This window comes from Podarcis erhardii (assembly GCF_964252035.2).
Source record: "Podarcis erhardii genome assembly, chromosome: 6".
Lineage (NCBI taxonomy): Eukaryota > Metazoa > Chordata > Lepidosauria > Squamata > Lacertidae > Podarcis > Podarcis erhardii.
The window spans coordinates 59,592,389-59,613,639 of NC_138510.1; the positions used below are offsets into that span (position 1 = coordinate 59,592,389).

The following is a 21,251-nucleotide window of genomic DNA, read 5'->3' on the forward strand; positions in this document are numbered from 1 at the left end:
ATGCTGAGCTCGGCCACCCTTTTATAAGCACTTCAGGTAGTCTCAGGCATGTGAGAACCATGACTTTTCATCAAGAAATCATCCTGCACTTTGTGCACCCCATGTTTCCCTCAGAAGGATAAGGTCTCAACCCTATCCCTAGAAAGTAAAGAGGTGCATTTGTGGCCAGGTTAAGGCACTGACTGGGAACCTCCAGTGGTTCCCGGACTACAACTCCCATCAAACCTGACCCACGAGCCATGCTGGCTGTGGCTGGTGGCAACTGAAGGACCACAGATGCCCCCCCCCCGGCTTTGGTTTTTAACCCTGAACATTCCCATATCATTATAGCACAACCGTGATATCTCCAAAAAGTTGCTCTTTTCTCTGGACAGGGTGGGGTGGAACTTAGCCCCACAAGACCAGCACAACAAGTTTCCAGCAAAAGTAATAATAGGGAGCTAAATCCCAAAAGCATTTATGCCTCCCTATCAGGTAACCTCCCCCAGCGTTGAACCGGCTCCCTGTTCTTTGCAGTGATCCATGTAGAGCTACACACCACGTTACAAGATAAGCCAAAGAAGAACTGTTTGAACAGCAAACAGAGGCAATGCCCCAGAAAGACACATAAAAAAGCAGCAGAGCAGCATTTGTAGTTACCATTTCCATGTTTTCTCTTGCTTTCATACCTCCTTCTGACGTGGCTCAGTGTTGCAGCCCATTTTTGAGCATGTGAGTAGTCTGCTCCCACAGCAGAGGAGTTTAAGGAACTTCCTTCCTGGCAGCTCAGAGTAATCCTGCAGCAAGAGCCAGTGGCCTTAAGGTGGAGCATATGCAGAAGGCTCACACCTGAGCTGAAGGACTTGGCTCCTCCCTAACCCAAGCCACTGTGTGTGTGTGTGTGTGTGTGTGTGTGTGTGTGTGTGTGTGTGTGAGAGAGAGAGAGAGAGAGAGAGAGAGAGAGAGAAGGCAGACTTGCTTCACCTGCAAACAGATCTCCCCCTTTGTTGCACAAGAACCAGGCATGCCCATGGAGGAAATGTCAGTCTTTGGAGAACTGTTAGTCTAGCAAAGGTATGCTGCAGTCATCGTGGGTTGTGGCTGCACAGCCTTGAATTTTGAGGGAAAGGCTGTACACAGCAGGCTGTGCATTTCGGAACAGAGATCACACTATACACACAGCTGCGTAAACTAGTTTTGCACTCACATAGCCCAGATTCTGTGACTAAATAAATTATGCCAATAATTTGGGTGTCGTTTGGGTTATATTTCTCTCTGTGGAGATGCAAGAAATCAAACTAAACACTCACACAAAATTCAGGTGTAGCTTCTCTGAAATGGGGGAGGGGGCATGGGCTACTTTCATGTGGGCCTCAGTTCCAAAGCCTATCAAGTGTCTCCTCACTTACATGTCCCCGCCTTGATGTAGCCATAGATATTTTTTGTTGTTGGACCGATGCCAGCACCAGTGACCCTCCCCATGTTGAGAAAAGATGGCTGGGAGACAGAAATGTTCAGGAAGAGAGGTCTTCATACTTTGAGGGGAAAAGGCCAGAGAAGTCATTGTAAGAATTTAAAGAGATGCAAAATTAATTAAATTAAAAAAACTAATTATAGCCACTGGGGATACAAAGGAAGGAGAGAAAGAGGAAATCAGTTAGATGAAAAAGAAGTAATGATAAAAAGGAAAAGGTGTGAAAGAAGCAAGCAGAATGTTGGCTAGGCTAGTTTATGCATTGCAGCAGGAATGGGGAACCAACCTGTAGCTTTCCAGATGAAGAGGGATGGACTATGAATGGAGGGGGGCCCTTATCCCTCCCTTTGGACCCCCTGGGAAACTCTGCATATTTGCTGTACTTGGAACTGGGTGTGGAGAGTGCAGCTGAATGGGACACAGGTAAGGGCAGACTGAGGAAGAACCATCTTCCTTGGGTCTGCTCATAAAAAGCAAGTCCACAGTGAGAGACTAGGGTGATGGCCACTATTTCCAGGAACTCTTCTCATTGTGAGACTTTTGTGGGTGAGCTGAGAGTTTGTTTGGGCCCTGGGTGAGAATCCAGAGGCCAGGAGGGAGGGTGTGTCAGAAGGGAAATGAATTTATATTGATTTATATAGATAAGTAACTTTGCATTCATGCAGCATTTTTAAATGTAACTGCGAATTTTTGTAAGTTGTCAGTTGTTGCTTCGGTTTTCTGTACACCGCTTAGAGATATTTTAAATATAATAAGCTTTATGGAAATTTAATAATCAGTCTCCCATCAGACCCAGCCAGCATAGTCTGTGGCCAGGTATGATGGCAGCTGTAATCCAACAACACCTGGAAGGCCACAAGTTCCCCATCCCTGCATTATAGCTTCAAAGTGCAGGGAGTTTTAAGCCACTCTGTATGCAAGGAGAATGGGCAGTTTTTTCTATATTGTCCCAGGTTCTTTTATTGTGGTGGTGGTGGGGAATAAGAATGCCTGGGGTGAAAATGCCCTTCCTTGTTTTGTGTATGGCAGACCACGTGCTGACAATTACCACATGGAGCAATTTAAAGCAGCCTCGACGCGCCAGCAACGTATAACTCAGCCCCAAGTCAACATCCCATCCTTACGCTGACCCTTGATGTGCGGCTGTCTTTTTAAATGCCATTCTCTTCCTCTTTACCAGCAGTAAGCCTGAGGAGGGACAGCTATCATCTTTCATCATACAAGCAGTGCTTTCTCTGCTATAAATCTCGCCGTACAACCAGGTTTCCTGAAGCCTAAATGCAAAGTTAAGATATGGGAAGAGACACTTCCCCAGAGCAAAAGAGCTGTGCTTTTATTGCCAGGTAACAGAGATCGGTACGTTCCTTCCCACACACAGCCCTCCCCCAACACTTCACAGTGTGGTGTTGTGCGTAGAGAGCAAAGTTTGGTTATGTGTGTCATGAGTCCTGAAGTAGCAAGCAAGGAAGATCTATCCTGGCAAGGGGAGAGGAGGAATGGGGTGAGATGGCTGAGGGGTGGGGAGGTCAGAGCAGTGTGCTTGGATATATCGCCTCCCTGCTGCTGAAGAATGTTCCAGAAGAGGAGGGAGGATTGTGCAAGCAAGTCATCCCCCTGCCTCCTGAGAGTGAGGTTGCCCTGGCAACTGAGGAAGTGCATAGGACATGCATAGGACGGAAGTGCATAGGACACTGAGCTGGCCTAGCAGACCCAGGTCCCACCTCCCACGACCCACTGTTGGATGCACCAACACAATATAGCCCATGCTATTTGCAGGAGTGCCTGCCTGCTTGACAAGCTCCATTTCTCGAGATGAGAATCACGTGAATGACTGTGCCTATCCCACTCTTCTAAAGGTGAGCAAAGTGGGCATGTCAGGTGTGGAGTCAACGCTTTAGCTTACTCCTAGCGGCATATCTCAAAACCTTGCTTCTGAACTATATAGGCTGCGTAACCTGTATCTTGATCTGTGTTTTAACTGTGTGCTGACTTTTGGAATAAAGCCTTTGGGAATCCTTGAGTCGAGAGCCTGTGTCTGAAAGTGGGAGCCAGGACAATGGGAGACCCAGAGTCGGGTTCCAAACCGTCATTTCTGGGTTATTATTGGAAGGGTAAATAACTATAGAACTGTAAAGCACTTTGTACTCTGAAAGGTGCCTTATTAAAAAAATATATATCTATTAAGCTGCTCATTTCTGCTCTTTAGTGAGTTGCTTCTTAGAATCTGACCTATCACTTTTTCCCCCCAGGACAGGACATAGCAATTACTTTATATCTCTCTAGTGGATAATTGTTTATAAGCACAGGGCTGTGAATTCAGCAAATCTGAGAATGAGTTTTCACAATCACACTTGTACTGGCGAAAGGGAAGTGAAACCATAGAGTGTGAAGGGTTTGTTTTGGGGGGAAGGCATTAGGCTGTATGATGTCTAAATGCCTTCTAATTTCTGGATCCAGCAAAGGTTAAAATCTAATGGAGGATACCATTGTTGAAGTAGCCAGGCCAGCTTCTAGTTAAAGGGCCCTAGTGGATGGGTCATTAGTCTAAAGAAAGGAAGTTGCTTTGTGCTGGAGGGCCATGGGTGGGCCCCCTCCCTCACCTGGCTGGTAGTGACAATAACCAGAGCTGAGTTGTTTCTGTGAGCTGAACTGCAAGTAGGCCATTGGAAGAGGTCAGGGCATGAGAACCATGCTTGCTTTCTGCTTGAATCCAAGGCTGTGGCTATTGGAGAAGAAAGACCCTCTTGGGGTGTTAATGCTGCGAGTCCTTCCATCACAGACTTAGGTTGTATATATGTGTAAATAAACCATATATCATAAAGACACCAAAGTCTCCACTGTCCCTTGTTCCCAGGAAACTGAATCCTGGGTAAGTGCCTGGAACCCCAGGAATCTCACACTACTTGGAGATTAGCATAGTGTACAACAGTATGTTTCTGTTCCATCATCACCTGAGCTGTGCAGTTTATTTCATAGTGCTGATGCCCAACTCTTTGAAGAGTGAAACCCAGCTGTGGAAAGTCATTTGTTACTTTAGCTTGTAATCCTGGAGCTGGTTCATCACCTGATTGCAGCTCTGCTTCTCTCTGAAAAGCAGACCGATTCTCTGTTAGAAAAACACTGGGGCCTAATTTGAATAGTAGAATGTCTGGCATCTGGTGGGCAGGGCTTTGTGTTGTGCTCTGGAATTGGCCCCTCCCTTTGGGCATTCAATTAAGTTCAGTTAGAGAGGCCAACTGCCATTCTTGCCTCATGTTGTTTTAGTTTCTCTCAGACAGTATGTTATTGTGTTACAATGTTTTATTATTACTGAAGCTTTGTTTGACATATACGTGAGCCGCTTACTTTGCTGAAAGAAAAGAAACACTGCTGAAGAATGATGGAATATCCTAAACTGAGGGGGGTGGGATATTCCTAGTCTGACAGGAGGATTAGTTTTTTTTTTAATCACCCCCATCCTCTAAAACATTCTCCCCCCCTGCCCCACTGTAATGGCCCAGTCCTCAACACACGTTCAAAGCAATCCAACCTTGAAATGTCAAGGAAATGAATGTGAAATGTCAAGGAAGGAAAGTAGGACCCATACTTCAAGAAAGGGAGTAGCGTAGGAAGTTGCCTCACACTGAGTCAGACTGTTGGCTCATCTGACTCAAGATTGTCTACCCTGACTGTCAGCTGCTCTCCAGAATTTCAAACAGGGGACATTTTCAGCCCTACCTGGAGATGATACTTGAGACCTTCTGAGATGGTTTGCTGCTGAACTATGGCTCTGTCCTCTTGCTTTATGGAAGGACTCCTAAACTGACTTATCAGCTTGTTGAGGCCTGACTCATAATGCACGAGAGCTTTACTACAAGATTCAGCAAGACTTTTTTTTTTTTTTTACCAAACTGGTGCCTTTCATCCCAGTTTGGTAGGGCCAGTCATGTTCAAATTGTTGTCTGAAAAGGGTTTGGCTGCAAATCTCCACTAGAGGGTGAGCTAAGCTAGCAATACCCATATTGGGTTTCTTTGATGTAATTCCTCCAGCATTCGAGGAAGGAAGGGGAGGGGGAGAGAATATCCGCAGGACTTATTGATCCTTAAGTTAAACACAGACAAGGTGGGTAATGAAAACTTTTACTGGGCCAACTTATAAATTATTTGCCAGACCAATAAAATTTATTGCACATCTATTATTTTTCCCCTCAGCAATTTTTAAGAGAGCTCTAGCCAAACAGGACAATGAAAAAACCAAAACAAATGGGAAAGTGTTTTTTGGGCTGTCAATTGCACTGAATTTCCCCTATGCCTGACCAAATGCTTCTGATATGCCGCTCGCTGTGTCCATAGATAGGGCTGTCCTTGAGATAACAACCTTTCCCAAGTTTGCCCAGGACAATCCCAACCAACTTGAGCCACCCCACAATTTTTCTAATAGGCACTTCAAATCCTAAATATCCTGGTTTTATTTCCTCTCTTGTCTCCTGAACAGGCCAGACGGGAGAAGCAAAGAAAGCATTTGAATCTGGCTTCTGCTGAGTCATACCACTCTCCATAATGCAACTTCTGCTGAGTCATACCACTGATTCATCCAGCCTCGTATTGTCTGTTCGGATTAGCAATGCCTCCTGATGGGTTCATGGTACGGTCCCAACTCTGGTACCTGATAACTAAAGGTGTCAAGGTGCCAGTATACTCTATAGACCATGGGGGGGGGTGTGCAAAAAAGCAGGACCCTTTTCCCTGCACAACTTTTAATAACTATCTCTCCTGCAGTTTGACATTGTTTTACCATTTAGTTTCACAACCCAGGTCAATCAAGAGTGTCGACCTGCAAATGAGAACAATATGAGCACAAGGGTTAGTTGTGTGCCTAACATGCCTAGCATGTGGAACCACCCAGTTACATGGGTAGCTGTGGTCATGAGAAAGGGTCCATTGCTCTGTTGCAGAGCACGTGTAGTGCATGCAGAAGGTCCAAGTTTCAATTCCTGGCATTTCCAGCCCAAAGGACTGGGGAGTAGGTGCCAGGAATGACCTCTGCCTTAGGATCTGGAGAGCCCTTGCCAGTCAGTGTAGACCATGGGGACTATAGGGATGAAGAGTTTGATGTAGTATATAAAGTGGCTTCCTGTGTTCTTATGGCATAATGATGGGCTCATCCAGACTTCCTTTTGTACTCTGTTTCTAGGCACAAGTCTGAGCTTTAAATTTGTGTTCCGAGTGAGATGATAGATAGATAGATAGATAGATAGATAGAGGATAGTACTGGTGCTTTCCCTGCAAAAACTTGTGTTTTACCACTACATCAGGGCAAATGGCAAATGAGTTTTCCATGGATCGCCACTTGCTCCAATTCAGTGGTAAACCATGGGTTTTTTCCCCAGGGAAAGCATGGGGGGGGACACACCCTGCTCAGACACAGAGCTTTAAACCTGTACCTGGAAAGTGGAGCACAAAAGGAAGTCTGGATGAGTCCTATCTAATAGCATTTATCCACACATTGAACAAAAAGAATTGCATTTCCACAGACCACAGCAAAGTGTGTGGGATGTGTGTGTGTGGGGGGGTGATATTTGGTTCCCAGGATTCAGTTTTAGAACTGGGCCATTTGGATGCAAGATTTCTGATGAGTCAGTGGAGGTAGCTTCAAGCCTTCTGCCTCACATCTAAGTCATTCCCCATTTGTTTCTCTTGCCTGCCATCCTATAAGGCTCTTTAGGGCTGTGCCTCTAGTGACTGATGGCTACCACTGAAAGCTGTTGTTTGCCTTTTACGCTTATCGCAAACAAAGGGTTGCAGTAAGAGGGCTACCAGGATTGTGCCAAGACACGTGATCTCTGTCCAGTGTGACAGAATTAGCACCCTTCTCCTTTTTGTTCCTTTCATACAATTGAAGTTTCATCCAGGTACGGGTCTTATTTTATGACATTCTGTTCCGAGATGGGGGCAATCTGTGACCATGCATGGATTCTTTTTATGCCTTTTGGATTTGGTGTGGGAAACTGAGCTAGGAGGACAGTCTCTTGAAGGTCATTGTGCCAGCCAGATTGATAGCAGGATATCCAACCAGTATTTCAGGCTAGTTCAGCTCCTCATTTTCTTCTACGTATGTGGAAGTATAACTTTTAACTATCATTTTCAATATGGAACACCTTGCAATGGGAGACTTGTTATATTTTACCCGCAATTTGCTCCGCTGCTTAAATCGCTCTAACCCTCTCCTGCCCCCTGCAACACACACACACACACACACACACACACACACACACACTACAATGACCTACCTACCAGCACTCTGAAATTGGAGATGTGCTTGATTGCACAAGGCTGTCCGCAGCCTTATTTCTAGAAGAAGATCCACAAATAACTTTAATCACATGTGGTATGTTTCTGATGCTGCTATCAGGAGGCGGAAAATGGATATAATGCTTCTATAATATCCCTAGATGCTGAGAAGGGAGGCATTTGACTGCGCAAAGCAGTCATTTATATTAAAGGTCGGTCAGGCTTTGGACTTGAGAGATTCTCAGTGGCTGGGGTTCACTCAGCATATAGAATTAAAGGTGAATTTCATATTTTAAGTTGCCGCTTTCTTCTCTCAAATTGCTTTAGAAAACAAAGATTTAGATCCCAGTGATGCAGTGACTGAGTAGGCAAACATGACAGCCGTTATGAGCTGAGCAATAACTCACTCTGCCTCGGATGCTAGAAACTCTTTTATTGAGACAGGCAATGGGGGGAAAATGAATTGCCATTTCCTTTAGGGCCCTGTACTGTGTACATTTTGTTTTTCCTAAGTGAATTCTTCCGTAAGATGCAGTGCACCATTTTGCAAAGTTATCCCACATGACAATTCCTGGGTTGCCAGGTGGTAAGTGTGGGTGACTTTGCAGAGGTCCAACGAGGCCTAGATTGGTTTAAAGAGTTAAAAGTGTGTGCAATCATTTTGTATTTTTGTAGCAGGATGGCATTTTAATACATTCTTGGCTTCATATGAGTCAGGTTTCACCAGGGCTTGAGCACTGAACCAGTTTGAATGTCAGGAATCAACTGCAAAGGAATAAAAAAGACAACCTCAGCAACTTACTTATCACTCTCCCTTCCTGACTCATCTGAGCTTAAACAGGACAGGCCTCCTGGTTTAGCAGGAATGATGTGGACATAGACCAGACCCTCGCACCCTACTTTTTAATAAATCAGTCAGTGGACACGTGTACTGATACTTGGTTAGCGGCTCCCATGACATGAGCAGACAGCCATTTACCAAAGGGTAACTTTGCCAAATGGTAACTCAGCTGGATAGCTCAGCTGGCTAGAGCGTGGTGTTGATAATGCCAAGGTTGCAGGTTTGATCCCCATAAGGGATAGCTGCATATTCCTGCATTTCAGGGTGTTGGACTAAATCAGTCTTTCCCAAACTTGGGTCTCCAGTGGTTTTTGGACTACATCTCCCATCATCCCTAACTAGCAGGACTAGTGGTCAGGGATTATGGGAACTGTAGTCCAAAAACAGATGGAGACCCAAGTTTGGGAAACACTGAACTAGATGATCCTCAGGATCCATTCCAATTCTATGAAGCTCATGAAAGACTTTAGTGTTCTCCTGCCAAGTGTTTGGAGTGTACCAAGGGCAGCTGTGTGATTACGTGATCATCAGCCCACCCACTGTAGAACAGTCTTGGAAAGTTATGTTGCGTAAAAGTACCCCCTGCCCACAGCACCAACCTGGGCAGTGTCCTAAATCAGAATGCTAGGCCATTAAAAGATCAAGTTATACTTTCCTCTCTGCAGCTACCTCCAGCTGCCTAAGCTAGAGTAAATTTGATATTGTGTCAAGGATGAGGTTCAGTGCTTCTGACTGAAAAGGAAGCAATGCTACTAGCACCAGATCTCTTGGCACTGTTAAATTGTATGGCTCAGGCTACTCAATTACTGCCTTCCACCAAGCTCCCAAAGCATACATATGTAGAGATTGCATGCATTGATTTCTACATACAGCCAGATTTTTCTAACCAACATGGACAACTCAGGGTAGTTAATGATAGTTAAAGGCAACATCTGCCTCTGGAGGTGCTCAGCGTGTTAAAAGCTCGGTGTAGAAAGGAGAAAAATGAGAACAAATCCTCTAGTATCTGGATGCAAAAGACAGTAACATTACTTTCCCTTTTCTTAGCCTCACACATGCAGAGTGCATAAGAACAGACTTTTGGATCAGGCCAATGGCCTATCTAGCCCAGAATCCTGTTCTCACAGTGTCCAGTCAGATGCCTGTGGGGAAACAAGCAAGCAGCACTCTCGCCTTCTGTGGTTTCCAGCAACTGCTTTTCAAAAGCATTGCTGCCTCCAGCTGTGAAGGAAGAACATAGTCATCATGGCTAGCAGCATCTGGTACTCATATTATCCATGAATTTGTCTAATCCTCTTTTAAAGCCATCCTAGTTGGTTGATATCACTGCATGCTTAGATTTTTTATGTGCTGAAAATGTACCAAACAATAACCAACCACATGCACCCAAAACTTTATTTTTTAATGTGGCTCCCTTAACAAGGGGGAGTTTTCTATAAAGGAAACCATTTTTGCCTAATGACTACTCAGAGGGTTTCAGTTCAGTTCCACTGATAGCACTCGCATTGACTTTAGCATGCAAACAACAATTTCCCCCTTTGCCCAATGTTCGGGAATCTATTTCCAAAACAGTGATGTCCTTCAGATTATAGTCTGGGCCTTTTGTTAATGATTCACAATACTATGAGAGCTCAGGGTGGAACCTTCTTTTTCTATAAGCTCACTCTCCAAAACAGGTACCTGGAGGTTTTCAAACCAAAAATGAAAAGCATTTGTTTTTATTAAAAGAAAATGTGGTTCCATCTGAGTAGGCTTTTTCCTCCTATGATTCTCTTGATAGCTTATCTACTATCATGTCAGGATACAGTTGCAGCACACAGTAAGCTAACAGGATTGCCATCCCAGAGGTAAGTCTATCTCCATGTAATTTAAGATACTGCCTTACATATAGAAATTGCTGTCTATCTGGTCAGTGCATCAATTCAGACTGAGAATGAGGCATGTGGGTCCTATTACTTTTAAGCAGCTAGCAGAAAACGATTTATACAATAGTCCCATCACAATATGGTGAGAGGGCTGAAACATGAACCATTTTGAAGTCTTATAATTATACCTTTTTTAATACATTTCCTTCTGCACTACAATTTTTTCTTCAAGAAGATTTCATTCCTCAGTTCTCATCTTTCACATATTCTAATTTGATATGCAGCTTTTAAACTGCCGTTGTTTCATAACACAATGAGCTGATACGGTATTTCATATTATTTCGGTGATATGAAGTAATTCAGACAAAAGTGAGAGAAAATATATCAAGATGCCGTTTCTTCTTTCTTCTTTTCTTTCAATATCCTATTGGATAATAAATAATAAATAATAATGTTGTGTGTGGGTTTGGGTTGTATGTATTTAAATCATGTATTAAAGGAAACTCTATGGGGCTTTTCCCAAGCTGCTAATTGTAAACTGGACCAAAAGAAATATAATGTAGAAAGATCAAAAAGTGGTATCAGTAATAATTGGGCTATAGACGCAGGGAGGGGGGAGGCAGAGGAAAGAAAAGATACATTTAATTATGAAGGCTTATTCTAGTAATCCTTACAGAAACCAAATAAAGAACAGATTTTTGATGTTTGATGAAGTTATCAAACAAAGCAGGATAATGAAGAGGCACATTTTAAATCTAGGTGAAGGTTAACTCACTGAATACTTTTTGGAAAGCTGAAGGATAGAGGCATCAAATCTTTCTACCACCACAATATATGTACACACCCACACACCCACACCCCTACACCCCTCTCTCTTTGTTTGACTGCTGCTTGTCCACAGACACCCTGCAATTTGATCCTGCACACAACTGATGTGTATCCACAGGCTCGTCTCCTGAGCATTTGAGTTTTTCATTTAGTGTTCTTTCTTCTGTAGCTTCTGATGAATCTCTCTTCTAATTATCAGTAGAATTACCATAACCCTGCAAAAAGAAAAAGAAAAAAAATACACAGCCTCCTAAGCAAAAAACAGCCTGTCTGTCACACGACAGAACAGGCTCTAGCCTACAAGACCTCACTCCTGCCAGGATAAAGTGTCAGTTTTTAAGGTGCCCTAGGAGTCTTTGCTGTTTTGTTCTGCTTGTTGGTGTTAACAGATGATAACCGATAATGATGGAGCTCTAGTCAGAAACTCAACAATAACAAGTAATTCTGGGACCATCTCCTCCCCTTCTCCATCAATGAATAATCAAACTAGATGTGTTCCTTATTATGGAATATGTAGGATGCAAATCATGGCTATGTCTCACAGTGGGAAAATACATATTTTGCTTTGTTCTTCGTCTAGACTCCTTTTAGAGGATATACCCCAAAGGGACACATCCTCGCACTGTTGTAGCTTGCAGGCTCTTGTTAGTCACTTGACAGAATTTCAATGCGGGAAACACAAAGGCCACAGATACAAAGAGCTTCTTTAGTTGTGCTCACTGGGACTTTTGCCCTCTTCCCCCTCCCTTCCTCATTCCAATAGCAAGATACTTATGTCATAGGAACATAGGAAGCTGCCTTATATCACATCAAACTACTTGTCCATACATCCCTATGTTGTCCGCTACAGGGGTGGAGAAACTGTGGCCAGCCAGATGTTGTTTGACTACAACTCCCATTAGCCGTGACCATTGGCCTTGCCAGCTGGGTCTGATGTGAGGACCACAGGTTCCCCATTCCTGCTCTAATTTGACTAGCACTGGATCTTGGGGATCCCAGGCACACCATCACCCAATACTGAATCCTTCTAAATGGAGACACCAGGGCCTGAACCAAGATGTTTAGGGGAAGGGCAGTAGCCCATTGGTTGCCAGGATCTCCAGCAGAGGCTGGGAGAGATTGCCTGTCTGAAACCCTGGAAAGATGCTGTCTGCCAACGTAGACAATATTGAGCTTGATGGACCAGGTGTACCTGAGGTGAAACTCCCCACTGCCACCCTGTGATGGGGGCACAAACTCTGTAACAAGTCCTCCCCACTGGGGTGGTTGTCCTTTAGGGTTCTCTCGCCCCTGCCCAGCAACGGGGCTTTGCTCCAGCTCTTCCCTTCAAGAGAAACCAGTGCAAAGCCCCATCACACCACTGTGTCAGGCTCTCTCTGAAATCTGCACCCAGTGGCAAAGCAGGATGGTGGAATGCCTCCCCTCTCTGCCCTTCAGAATTCCACAGAGCTTTGCCACCAGCCCCTCTCTGCCCTTAGAGGCCGGGGAGACCAGTGGCAAAGCTGGGGAGCAGAACAGGTGTGCCACCCCTTGAGGGGATGCTGACTGAGGTGGCCACCCCACCCAGCCTCATGGGTGGGTTGGTTCTGAGATGGACTAGTGGGTTTGACTTAGTAAAGGACAGCATATGGAGGATGTTCCTCTCCTATCACACAGTGTTTTTTAAGTCTTGTCAAGATACAAAGGTGGTTTCCCATGCAGCATGGGGAGGGGCAGGGGGAGATAAGAGTGCCATTGTTCCTGCTCAAGAAACACAAGACCAGAGTCCTAATCCCATTTGGGGGATGTTGATATTCCATGCCCGAAATTCTCTGTCAGGGGCAGCTCAGGAGTTCATGTCTGCCATGGCAAATATGGGTCTGTCCCAGATAATTTCAGCAGTGCCCCCTCAAGATTTGGACTTTGTGCTGGATGGGATGAGGGTGATCTGAGGGTGGAGGAAAATGATATAGTTCCATGGTCATGGACAGATGACCTGCTCAGGTCAGTCCATTCACTGAGGCTCGCCTTTATGTCTTAAATAGCTATGGGTGAATCTGTCAGTTTCAGTTCTCTCAATTCCTCATTTTTCCAATCTTAGATTCAATTCTCTATCTATCATCTATCATCTATCTATCTATCTATCTATCTATCTATCTATCTATCTATCATCTATCTATTTATCTATCATCTATCATCTCTATCTATCTATCATCTATCTATCTATCTATCTATCTATCTATCTATCTATCTATCTATCTATCATCTATCTATCATCTATCTATCTATCTATCTATCTATCTATCTATCTATCTATCTATCTATCATCTATCTATCATCTATCTATCTATCTATCTATCTATCTATCTATCTATCTATCATCTATCATCTATCTATCATCTACCATCTCCTCACAAAATGCATTAGCAGTTTAGTGTGAATTCCTCCTAATAAACACATTTTTGTATGCACTTTTGACTAGTATGCACATTGTTTGAAGCAGTTTCCCCTAAGGTAGTGCAATTTTGCATGTTACTTTCACTTTTGTAAGCATGTTGGTGCACACTGGATAACTGAATCACAAAATTCAGCGAAGTGCACCTTGCAACGGATATTTGGGTTTCAGTTCAGGTATTAGTTTGAGGACTGTGAAATAGGTAGCTGCTCATTAAATGAAATATGGAAAAAACACCTCTCCCATGCCATTAGTTTCAGCATCCCCTGAAATGTACTTACTTGGCTGGGAGAAAGCATTTTCCATGGCTTCACCTGCGCTCAGGCAGTCGCTTCTGGGGGAAACACAGCCACACTTCTCCTTTAATGGCCATCAAGAACTTACTAAAAAAGCAAAGAAACACATCCTTTTAAAGGTTTCTTTGGGGTGGATGGCTGCTTTATTGTAGTAGTTCTTATCTGCATCTTTTGGAATAACTTTTACTGCAGCTGCTTCTGTCTTGTTATTTTTACGGTTCTCCTTAGTGTTTTTTTGCAGCTGATATTTTAAACGATTGAATTATGGTTTGACTTTTTTGCTAGCTTCCCTTACTTTTTTATGAGGGAAAGAAGGTTATACATGTTTAAAATAAATAATTACAACTCAGCACATGGTGCTAGCTGCATTGTTATTTGGGTAAGTCCTAAATTTTCACCCTCCTTGCAGCAGATATGCTGTCTGTCTGTCTGTCTGTCTATCAGGCTCTCAGGCTACCTATCTAACTTGTTGAATCCATAGCCCAGATTAATGGTTGTGTCTTGGGTCATGTTTGGCTCATGCATTTCAAAGGAATCGTGTGAGCGCCTTCATCTGAAAAGATTTAATGGGGATTAATCACCCATCCTGCCTTTTCAGAGTTGAACAGGATCCAACACAATCCTGTCGGATATCTCTGGAGAATGTTGCAGTTATCGTGTAATGGAAAGGCTCAAGAGATCACTCTAAAAAGTGTATCCATGAGCTTCAAACATTATCTTAGAAATTACCTTTCAGCTCAGGATGGGTAACAAAAGCAGCTGATGCCATGTATTGTGTATGGGCCCTGTGAAGCTGATTGCCAGTCCACCAGTTTTAGGGGAGGAAGGAAGGAAGGCAGGAAAAAGTAACTTTCCAAAGACCATTCACAGGCCAACTTTTCAGGCCCAAGTCCAGCATTCTAGCTACAGTACTGTACTGTTGGCTTTTAAAGCCACAAAGACTGCCCAACAGTAGTTTGTATTGCAGATGGCACTGTTTTTAAAAGCCTATTTTACTTGGATTGGAATGGATTTAATTCATCTGCATCTACACATTTAATCTGCTTGCTTTGGAATTTATTATTGATTTTGTTGAGCTTTAAAGGAAACCCACAGGACACAGTATATTTTCATGGAGAATTCCTGACCCATTTTTATCCGTTCTAGCCCTGAATGTTAAATTTGGCCTCATGCCTAATGCTTCCTGGTTTTATATGGAATTTGTTACAGGATCAGGAAGAATTCAGAGTGAGTAATGCACTCTGTATTATACCTCACCAATGGGAATATGAAATCAGTTAATTTTGTTTTAAATGGACAGGCTTATGTGGGCCTATTCACACCGCCATTCCCAGGTATAGTTGCTAACGAAAACTCCAATGGACGCCCAGCCTCCATTCACCTACTAATGTACATATACTGCCACACACAGAATCCAGCTTTTGATACACAATCACAATATCTGTGAGCAATAGACTGGGATCTTATAGGCATAAGATGTAGGGTTGTCTATACTAGGGCATACCCTCCAACACATGAAAGGCAACACATCAAAGGCAAAACACAGGATGCCATCTTCTGGGACTCCATCTTCCTGTTTATTCTCATGAGAGGATGATGGCCATTTTGGGTGCTGCAATCTCATGTAATTTCACTCCCTAGAAAGCGTGAAATTACCGTACATGAGATCATGGTGCCCCAAATGGCTGCTCCCCTCTTGTAAGAAAAAACAGGATGCCCCAGTTTTTCCAGGACACTTGCAGGGTATTCTAGGGCTGTGCAACATATCTGGCCAAATTGCAAATCCTAAACCAAATGGACATGATTTGGGCCAAATTAGGACTCTTCTGCATTGGGTCAAGGCAGCCCCAGATAGGGTTAGGTTCACCTGGAGCAAATACAGAGTTGTCAGAAAGGTATGGGAGGATCAGGCAGCAAGGGAAGGGAGGAGGAGATGGAGATGGTGAAAGGAGAGAGTCTCTCCACCAGCCCCAGGGATGTACAAGGCCCTTGGTTTGGGGGCTGCATAAGATCAGGTTGTGATGAGGGATGCCTCTACTGGAGGTTTAATTAGGAATAATACCTCAACTATGGCAGCTTTCTGTAACATCACATATATAATAATATAATCTAATCTAAATTTCAAAATTTGTTGTTCATAGATGAGTGCAGCCTTTCCCAATCTTTTCATCAATAGAAACCCACAGTAAAACCACTTCTATTTTTTTTAACATGAAAGTCACTTATCTATTGTGTGTTTTGTGCTCCTCACACATTTTTCAGCATTCATACTTCTAAGTCTTGACTTTAAAAACTCATAACTTTAGGAATACATAGTGTATTTTCACCAGACCAGTAGAAGGGAGACCAATGCAATACTCTCAGACATTTGGCATTATATAAACTGGCAAAAAAGGAGAAACTTGGGTGGTCACAAAAATAGAAGGAAAATGTCAAGTCTTCACTTTAAAGGACCATTTTAAAAACTTCTGCACCGAAAGCATCCTCATGATAATTTTCACCAGATTACAACTTTTGCTAAATAGTTTTTCCTTGACAATTGCATACTGTGATGGGACAAATCATCTTGATTTTTTAAGGAATAAAATAGCTGGGCTTTAAAATGATTGAATGCAGAAAATACCAGTTGCCTTAACTATATAGCCATTGCTGGGGCTGTGTAATCTTCTATCTCCAAAATGAGACGAACTAAGGGGAAGACCCTTAGTGTGTGCAAAAGGAAAATCTCAAATAGCCAACTGTGTATTGTGGAAAAAACCAAAAACGAACTAGTTTTGACAGAACTTCTAAAGGTTTATCACAGCAAACAGCTTCCCACATGCATCTCATACGTATGCTGATCACATTTGCTCTTATCCAGTTAAACCAATGGAGAATGCAATAGGGCAGGATTAACAGCAAAACAATTAATGCAGCCCCAAACACAATACTAAGAACTGCTTTTGATTTCAGGTGTGGGGGCAAATTGTAGACATGCAGTTCATCCCTTGAAGCATAAATCAGGCACATACTGACGTGTGTTCGTTTCACCTACATGTTTTGAAGCATTATCCAAATGTGAATTGCTGTTTAATTTTATTTTGCTATTGTAATGCAGTGGCTGCTGTGCACTTGGAAATGTCATTATCTTGGCACTTTGGTACTGAGATGCTGTGAAAGAAGCCAAAAACAGGATTTGATTGTAACCTTCTAATTTTTTGGCATCTCTCCACTGTGCTTCAGGTTGTTTTGCTGCTCTTTCCCCTAACACAACTGAGTCATATTTTCCCCCTAGTGCTGAGGAGGAAATTAACATCCAAAATTATTTATACACATAATAGGACCCCACAGTAACATCCATATGTATTTGTGCATATAATAGTCTCTGACCCACTGAGGGGCAACCCGCATGCAGAAGCATGTTTACACACATTGATCTCCCATTACCACCTGTGCAAGTTTAAGTGGCTCTTGAAGCAGTATTGGGAAATATTTTTGCATCTTCTCTCTTGGGTTACACGTGAAGGTGGCATTCCGGTCTAGAAATCCATTGACCCATCCCTTCTAAAATGGGAGGACACGGTGTAATAACCCTACCATGTACTATCATTTCAGCAGGAGAAGTGGGGTTAGAGAGAGCTCTGTAGAAGTATTGATGAACTTGCTAGTTTTTGAACTGGGTGCCTCCACCTTATCATTGCTTTCTTATCACTCCATCTGACTTTGATGTTCAGAGGTGAGTGTCATTCCTTACATATCAAAAAGGGCACCAGCCATGCACTAGAGGGTGACATCAGTAGGCTTGGATGAACCCCAAGGTGTGCAGACGTACAAAAGGCTTTCAGAAGGGAGAGAAGAATACAGGAACCCTCAAACAGCCGACTGAGACCCGAGGTTGTTCAGTGTCCATGGGCTGTTTTTGGAGTGTGTGGGTGGGGGGATGGAGTGGCTGGAATCTTGAACAGCATCACTCCACGCAGCAACATTTTGCATGATCAGGTTTCAAAAGCACCCAAGAAGCCTCTATGTACAGCAAGGTCCGCAGATGCTCATCTTCCCACATGTGGGTGGCAATGTGGCTCGATTGTGGGGATGCAACAGGGTGGAGGGCAGTGAATAGACTCCCATTAGAATTCTAATTGCATCAGGCTTTGAATGCCTGAATAGAGCTATTCTCTGTGCATCACCAGGTGGCCCCAGTTGGGAATGCACATAAGAGGGTGGACAATCACACTGTCAGCCCCAAGAGATGCCTACTTCCATAAACAGATTTATTCTGCTGGATTGGGACTGAATTTAATTTTTCTTACATTTGGTGACCATCAACAAAGGACACCCACATATATGCATTGTGAAATATGGTATTTGCAAGTATTTGGTGCTTTCTCTTATGACTGCTGAGAAATAACAGCTTTTCATCAAAACACATATAATTACACTTCAACCATTTTTTTACTAATATGTCATGGGAGTCCATTTGAAACCTCACATATAAACTTCTATCACTGTAAAATTGACACTCTCTCTCTCTCTCTCTCTCTCTCTCTCTCTCTCTCTCTCTGTGTGTGTGTGTGTGTGTGTGTAAAAACTGAGTCTAATTTCTTAAAAGTTGCTCTTTGCCTGAGGGCCTTGAGAATAAGGCCGTGGTCCTAAGATGTAGGGGCTGTGGAGACTGAAGCTAGTTTAACCACCTCTTCACCGGACATCCTGCTGGGCTCTGTTGAGGGTGGAGTAATGCTCTACTTCCCCATCTGTTTCTGGGCATCAGGTTTTTTCACACCCCCCCCCCCCCGTTTTCTCTCTCAGTGGGAAGGGAAAGAGGAGGAAAAGGTTTAGGAACCTGTCTAAATCCCCCACTCCACTTCCTGTAGTCAGTGCTTAGGCCTGAATTAAAGCAGGTCTGTCTGAGAGGTGCTCAGTGAAAGATCCTTTCAAAAGGTATCTTGGGGCCCCTCAGCTGTAGATATTAAATCTATTGCAGCCATGCGTATCCTGCTGAAACTGATTTCCACAGGGAGTGTGCAATATAGGGACTTTCAGCATTGCCAATCACTTTTATTCTCCTCAGAAGAGCAAGAAGACAAGCTGGAACACCTGCTCCCATCGATTGCCGCCTAAGTCAGTGGTCAGGATGGACCGAATGTTTCCCTTGTCAAGGAAGAAAAGTAAGGCTCCACTCAAATATAGCCAAGCGTTCTTTATAGCTGCCTGCAGTGAAAATAGACACAAACTTTGAACACAAAGGGCAGTATCCAACCTCTGTCCCATAGGCACAAGGATTTCCAGAGGCACAATGGGACCTCCCACCTCTTCTTCCTTGTACAACCCATGCCTTCCCCAAATCTTCTCCAGAAGGTTAGGGAACCGCTGGAACAGATTTGAGGGGGGGGGGTGCATCAGGGGAACAGTGTCCCATTGCATAAGTGAAAATCATTGCATTGGTAGAATGGTGACTTAACACTACACTGAATACAAGCCAGTGGTTTACAGTTGAAAACAGATGCATGTTTATCCAAGCCCATTAAAACCAATGGGCCTAAGCTGAGAGATGGAGATGGCCTATGTGACCAGCAGTTCAACAAAGCAGGATGCCCATGAATAATATAAGAAGAGCCCTGCTGGAATGGAGACAGCTTCATATATGCAAGGCAACAAACACATGGAGTGCACGGGGCAAGCCTTTTGCACAGACAAGTAGTCTGTATACACATACAGTAGAACTCTCAGTCATGTGACATTCTATCATGACTGGATTGGCTTTCAATCAGCCAATGAAGTTACTCTTCCATTTAAGACATTGGGAATGATTTGACAGGCATGGAAAAAGTCAATTGCAAATACTTCTGCTGTGTTAACCTTTTCATCCCTTCACATTTCTTCCCTATGAACTTCAAATTGTGTTTTAAGTAATTTTTTTGGTTTCGGCAGGCATAGCTGTACTGATAAAGCCTTAATTTGTTTTACATTTTTAATACTTAAATAATTAATGCTTGCTCTTGCTAGGTTAAAATATTGTATAGATCTGTTTTTATTGCCTCCTGATGTTTAATTCAAATTTTATCGTTTTGTATATATATATATAATTTATGGCAGATATCCATTTTTTTTTTTTTAAATGCATATTATAGCACAGATATCGAACTTTGCAACAGCCAGCCAAATACAAGGGGAGCATATGTACCGGCCACCTTTGGGATGAAGTTGCGTGCCAGTCAGCAGGAGAATGTATTGTGAGCCAAGACTGTGGAGCTGATTTTCGGTGTGAGGAAACTGGTGAGTATGATGCCATTACAGATCCATTACTGATCCAGTGATCCTGCTCTACACCATTAACCCATTTCAGGAATGCGGAAAAGGTACTGATCTACTGTTCCATGCAATAAAGTTAAAGTGGGGCACAGTGACATCTAGGGAAAGAAGGAATCGCCTAAGGATCTGCCAAAGCCAGCCCTATCACGTAGTAGCATGAGGTGAGCTTGATCCAAAGGTACCTACCTGCATGCGTTCAAAAGGACAGTGTGTGCAGAGAGTTCTCTGCTGCACATGCAGATTCTGGAATGACTGCCTGACCAGCTGCACTGTATCCTCATTTGTGCCAGTCTCCACATATGTAACATTTTGTGCTTGCAACAATAGATCTGCAAATCTGCAGCTGCAGGGCCAAGCTAACCCTGGACCATGGCCCAAATGGTGCCCTCTGGGTACAGATTTGCTGAGCCACTGATACACCAATTGCTTTCTTGTCTGCTCCTCACTCAGGTTGAGTGCAGGGTTGTTGTTATAGTGTGAAAAGCCACACCTGCCTTTTTCTTCAGGAACACTTTCCACACTGCTGGCTAAATCAGGAGAAGGCAGGAATGTACTCTTAAGGATGTTCCTTGAGTGTTCGTGCCTTAGCCATCATTATTGCAACAAATTTCTCGAGCACATTTTGCAACATCACAGCGCCAGCCCATTCTTTAAGCTGACAGTGTTCATTTCTCCAAAAAGTAGCAGCAGGAGACTTTTAGGCTTATAGTTGCTTTTAAAAACCATAAGCAGGGATAACAAATGCATCCTGGGAGCTTTGACAAAGTGAACCTGACAAGGAGAAGCACACGGTCTATTCATAATCCATTATTTAGAACTGAAAAGGTGCCCAGCTAAAGCTTTTCCTGTCTTACCGCAGTGGCAGAGAACAGGGAAAGTTTCAGGATTCTTTCTGCAACTAGTTTTTGGAGCACCCTTGAAGCGATGTGCTTTTTTTCATTCATACAAAGAGAGATCTCCAAAGTCTGGAATGATA

General features: G+C 43.4%; 2 protein-coding genes across 4 annotated transcripts in view; one reads left to right on the forward strand and one right to left on the reverse strand.

Annotated features, from left to right (window-relative positions):
* FYB2 (FYN binding protein 2) overlaps positions 1-803 on the reverse strand; it is a 36,725-nt gene extending 35,922 nt beyond the window's left edge. For 2 of the 3 annotated variants that reach the window (XM_081867189.1, XM_081867188.1), the window contains exon 1: positions 669-803. In XM_081867189.1, coding sequence (XP_081723315.1) covers positions 669-701 — 33 coding nt within the window. In that variant the 5' untranslated portion in view covers positions 702-803. Of the gene's footprint in view, positions 1-639 lie in introns of all 3 variants that reach the window. The other variant, XM_081867190.1, reaches the window with a different exon arrangement.
* A 9,416-nt stretch (positions 804-10,219) lies between these two features.
* Positions 10,220-21,251, forward strand: part of C8A (complement C8 alpha chain) — a 28,089-nt gene continuing 17,057 nt past the window's right edge. Inside the window, exons 1-3 of the mRNA XM_081867203.1 lie at positions 10,220-10,411; positions 19,035-19,131; positions 20,095-20,239. Of these exons, the coding sequence (XP_081723329.1) occupies positions 10,296-10,411; positions 19,035-19,131; positions 20,095-20,239 (358 nt within the window). The 5' untranslated portion in view covers positions 10,220-10,295. The remainder of the gene's footprint in view (positions 10,412-19,034; positions 19,132-20,094; positions 20,240-21,251) is intronic.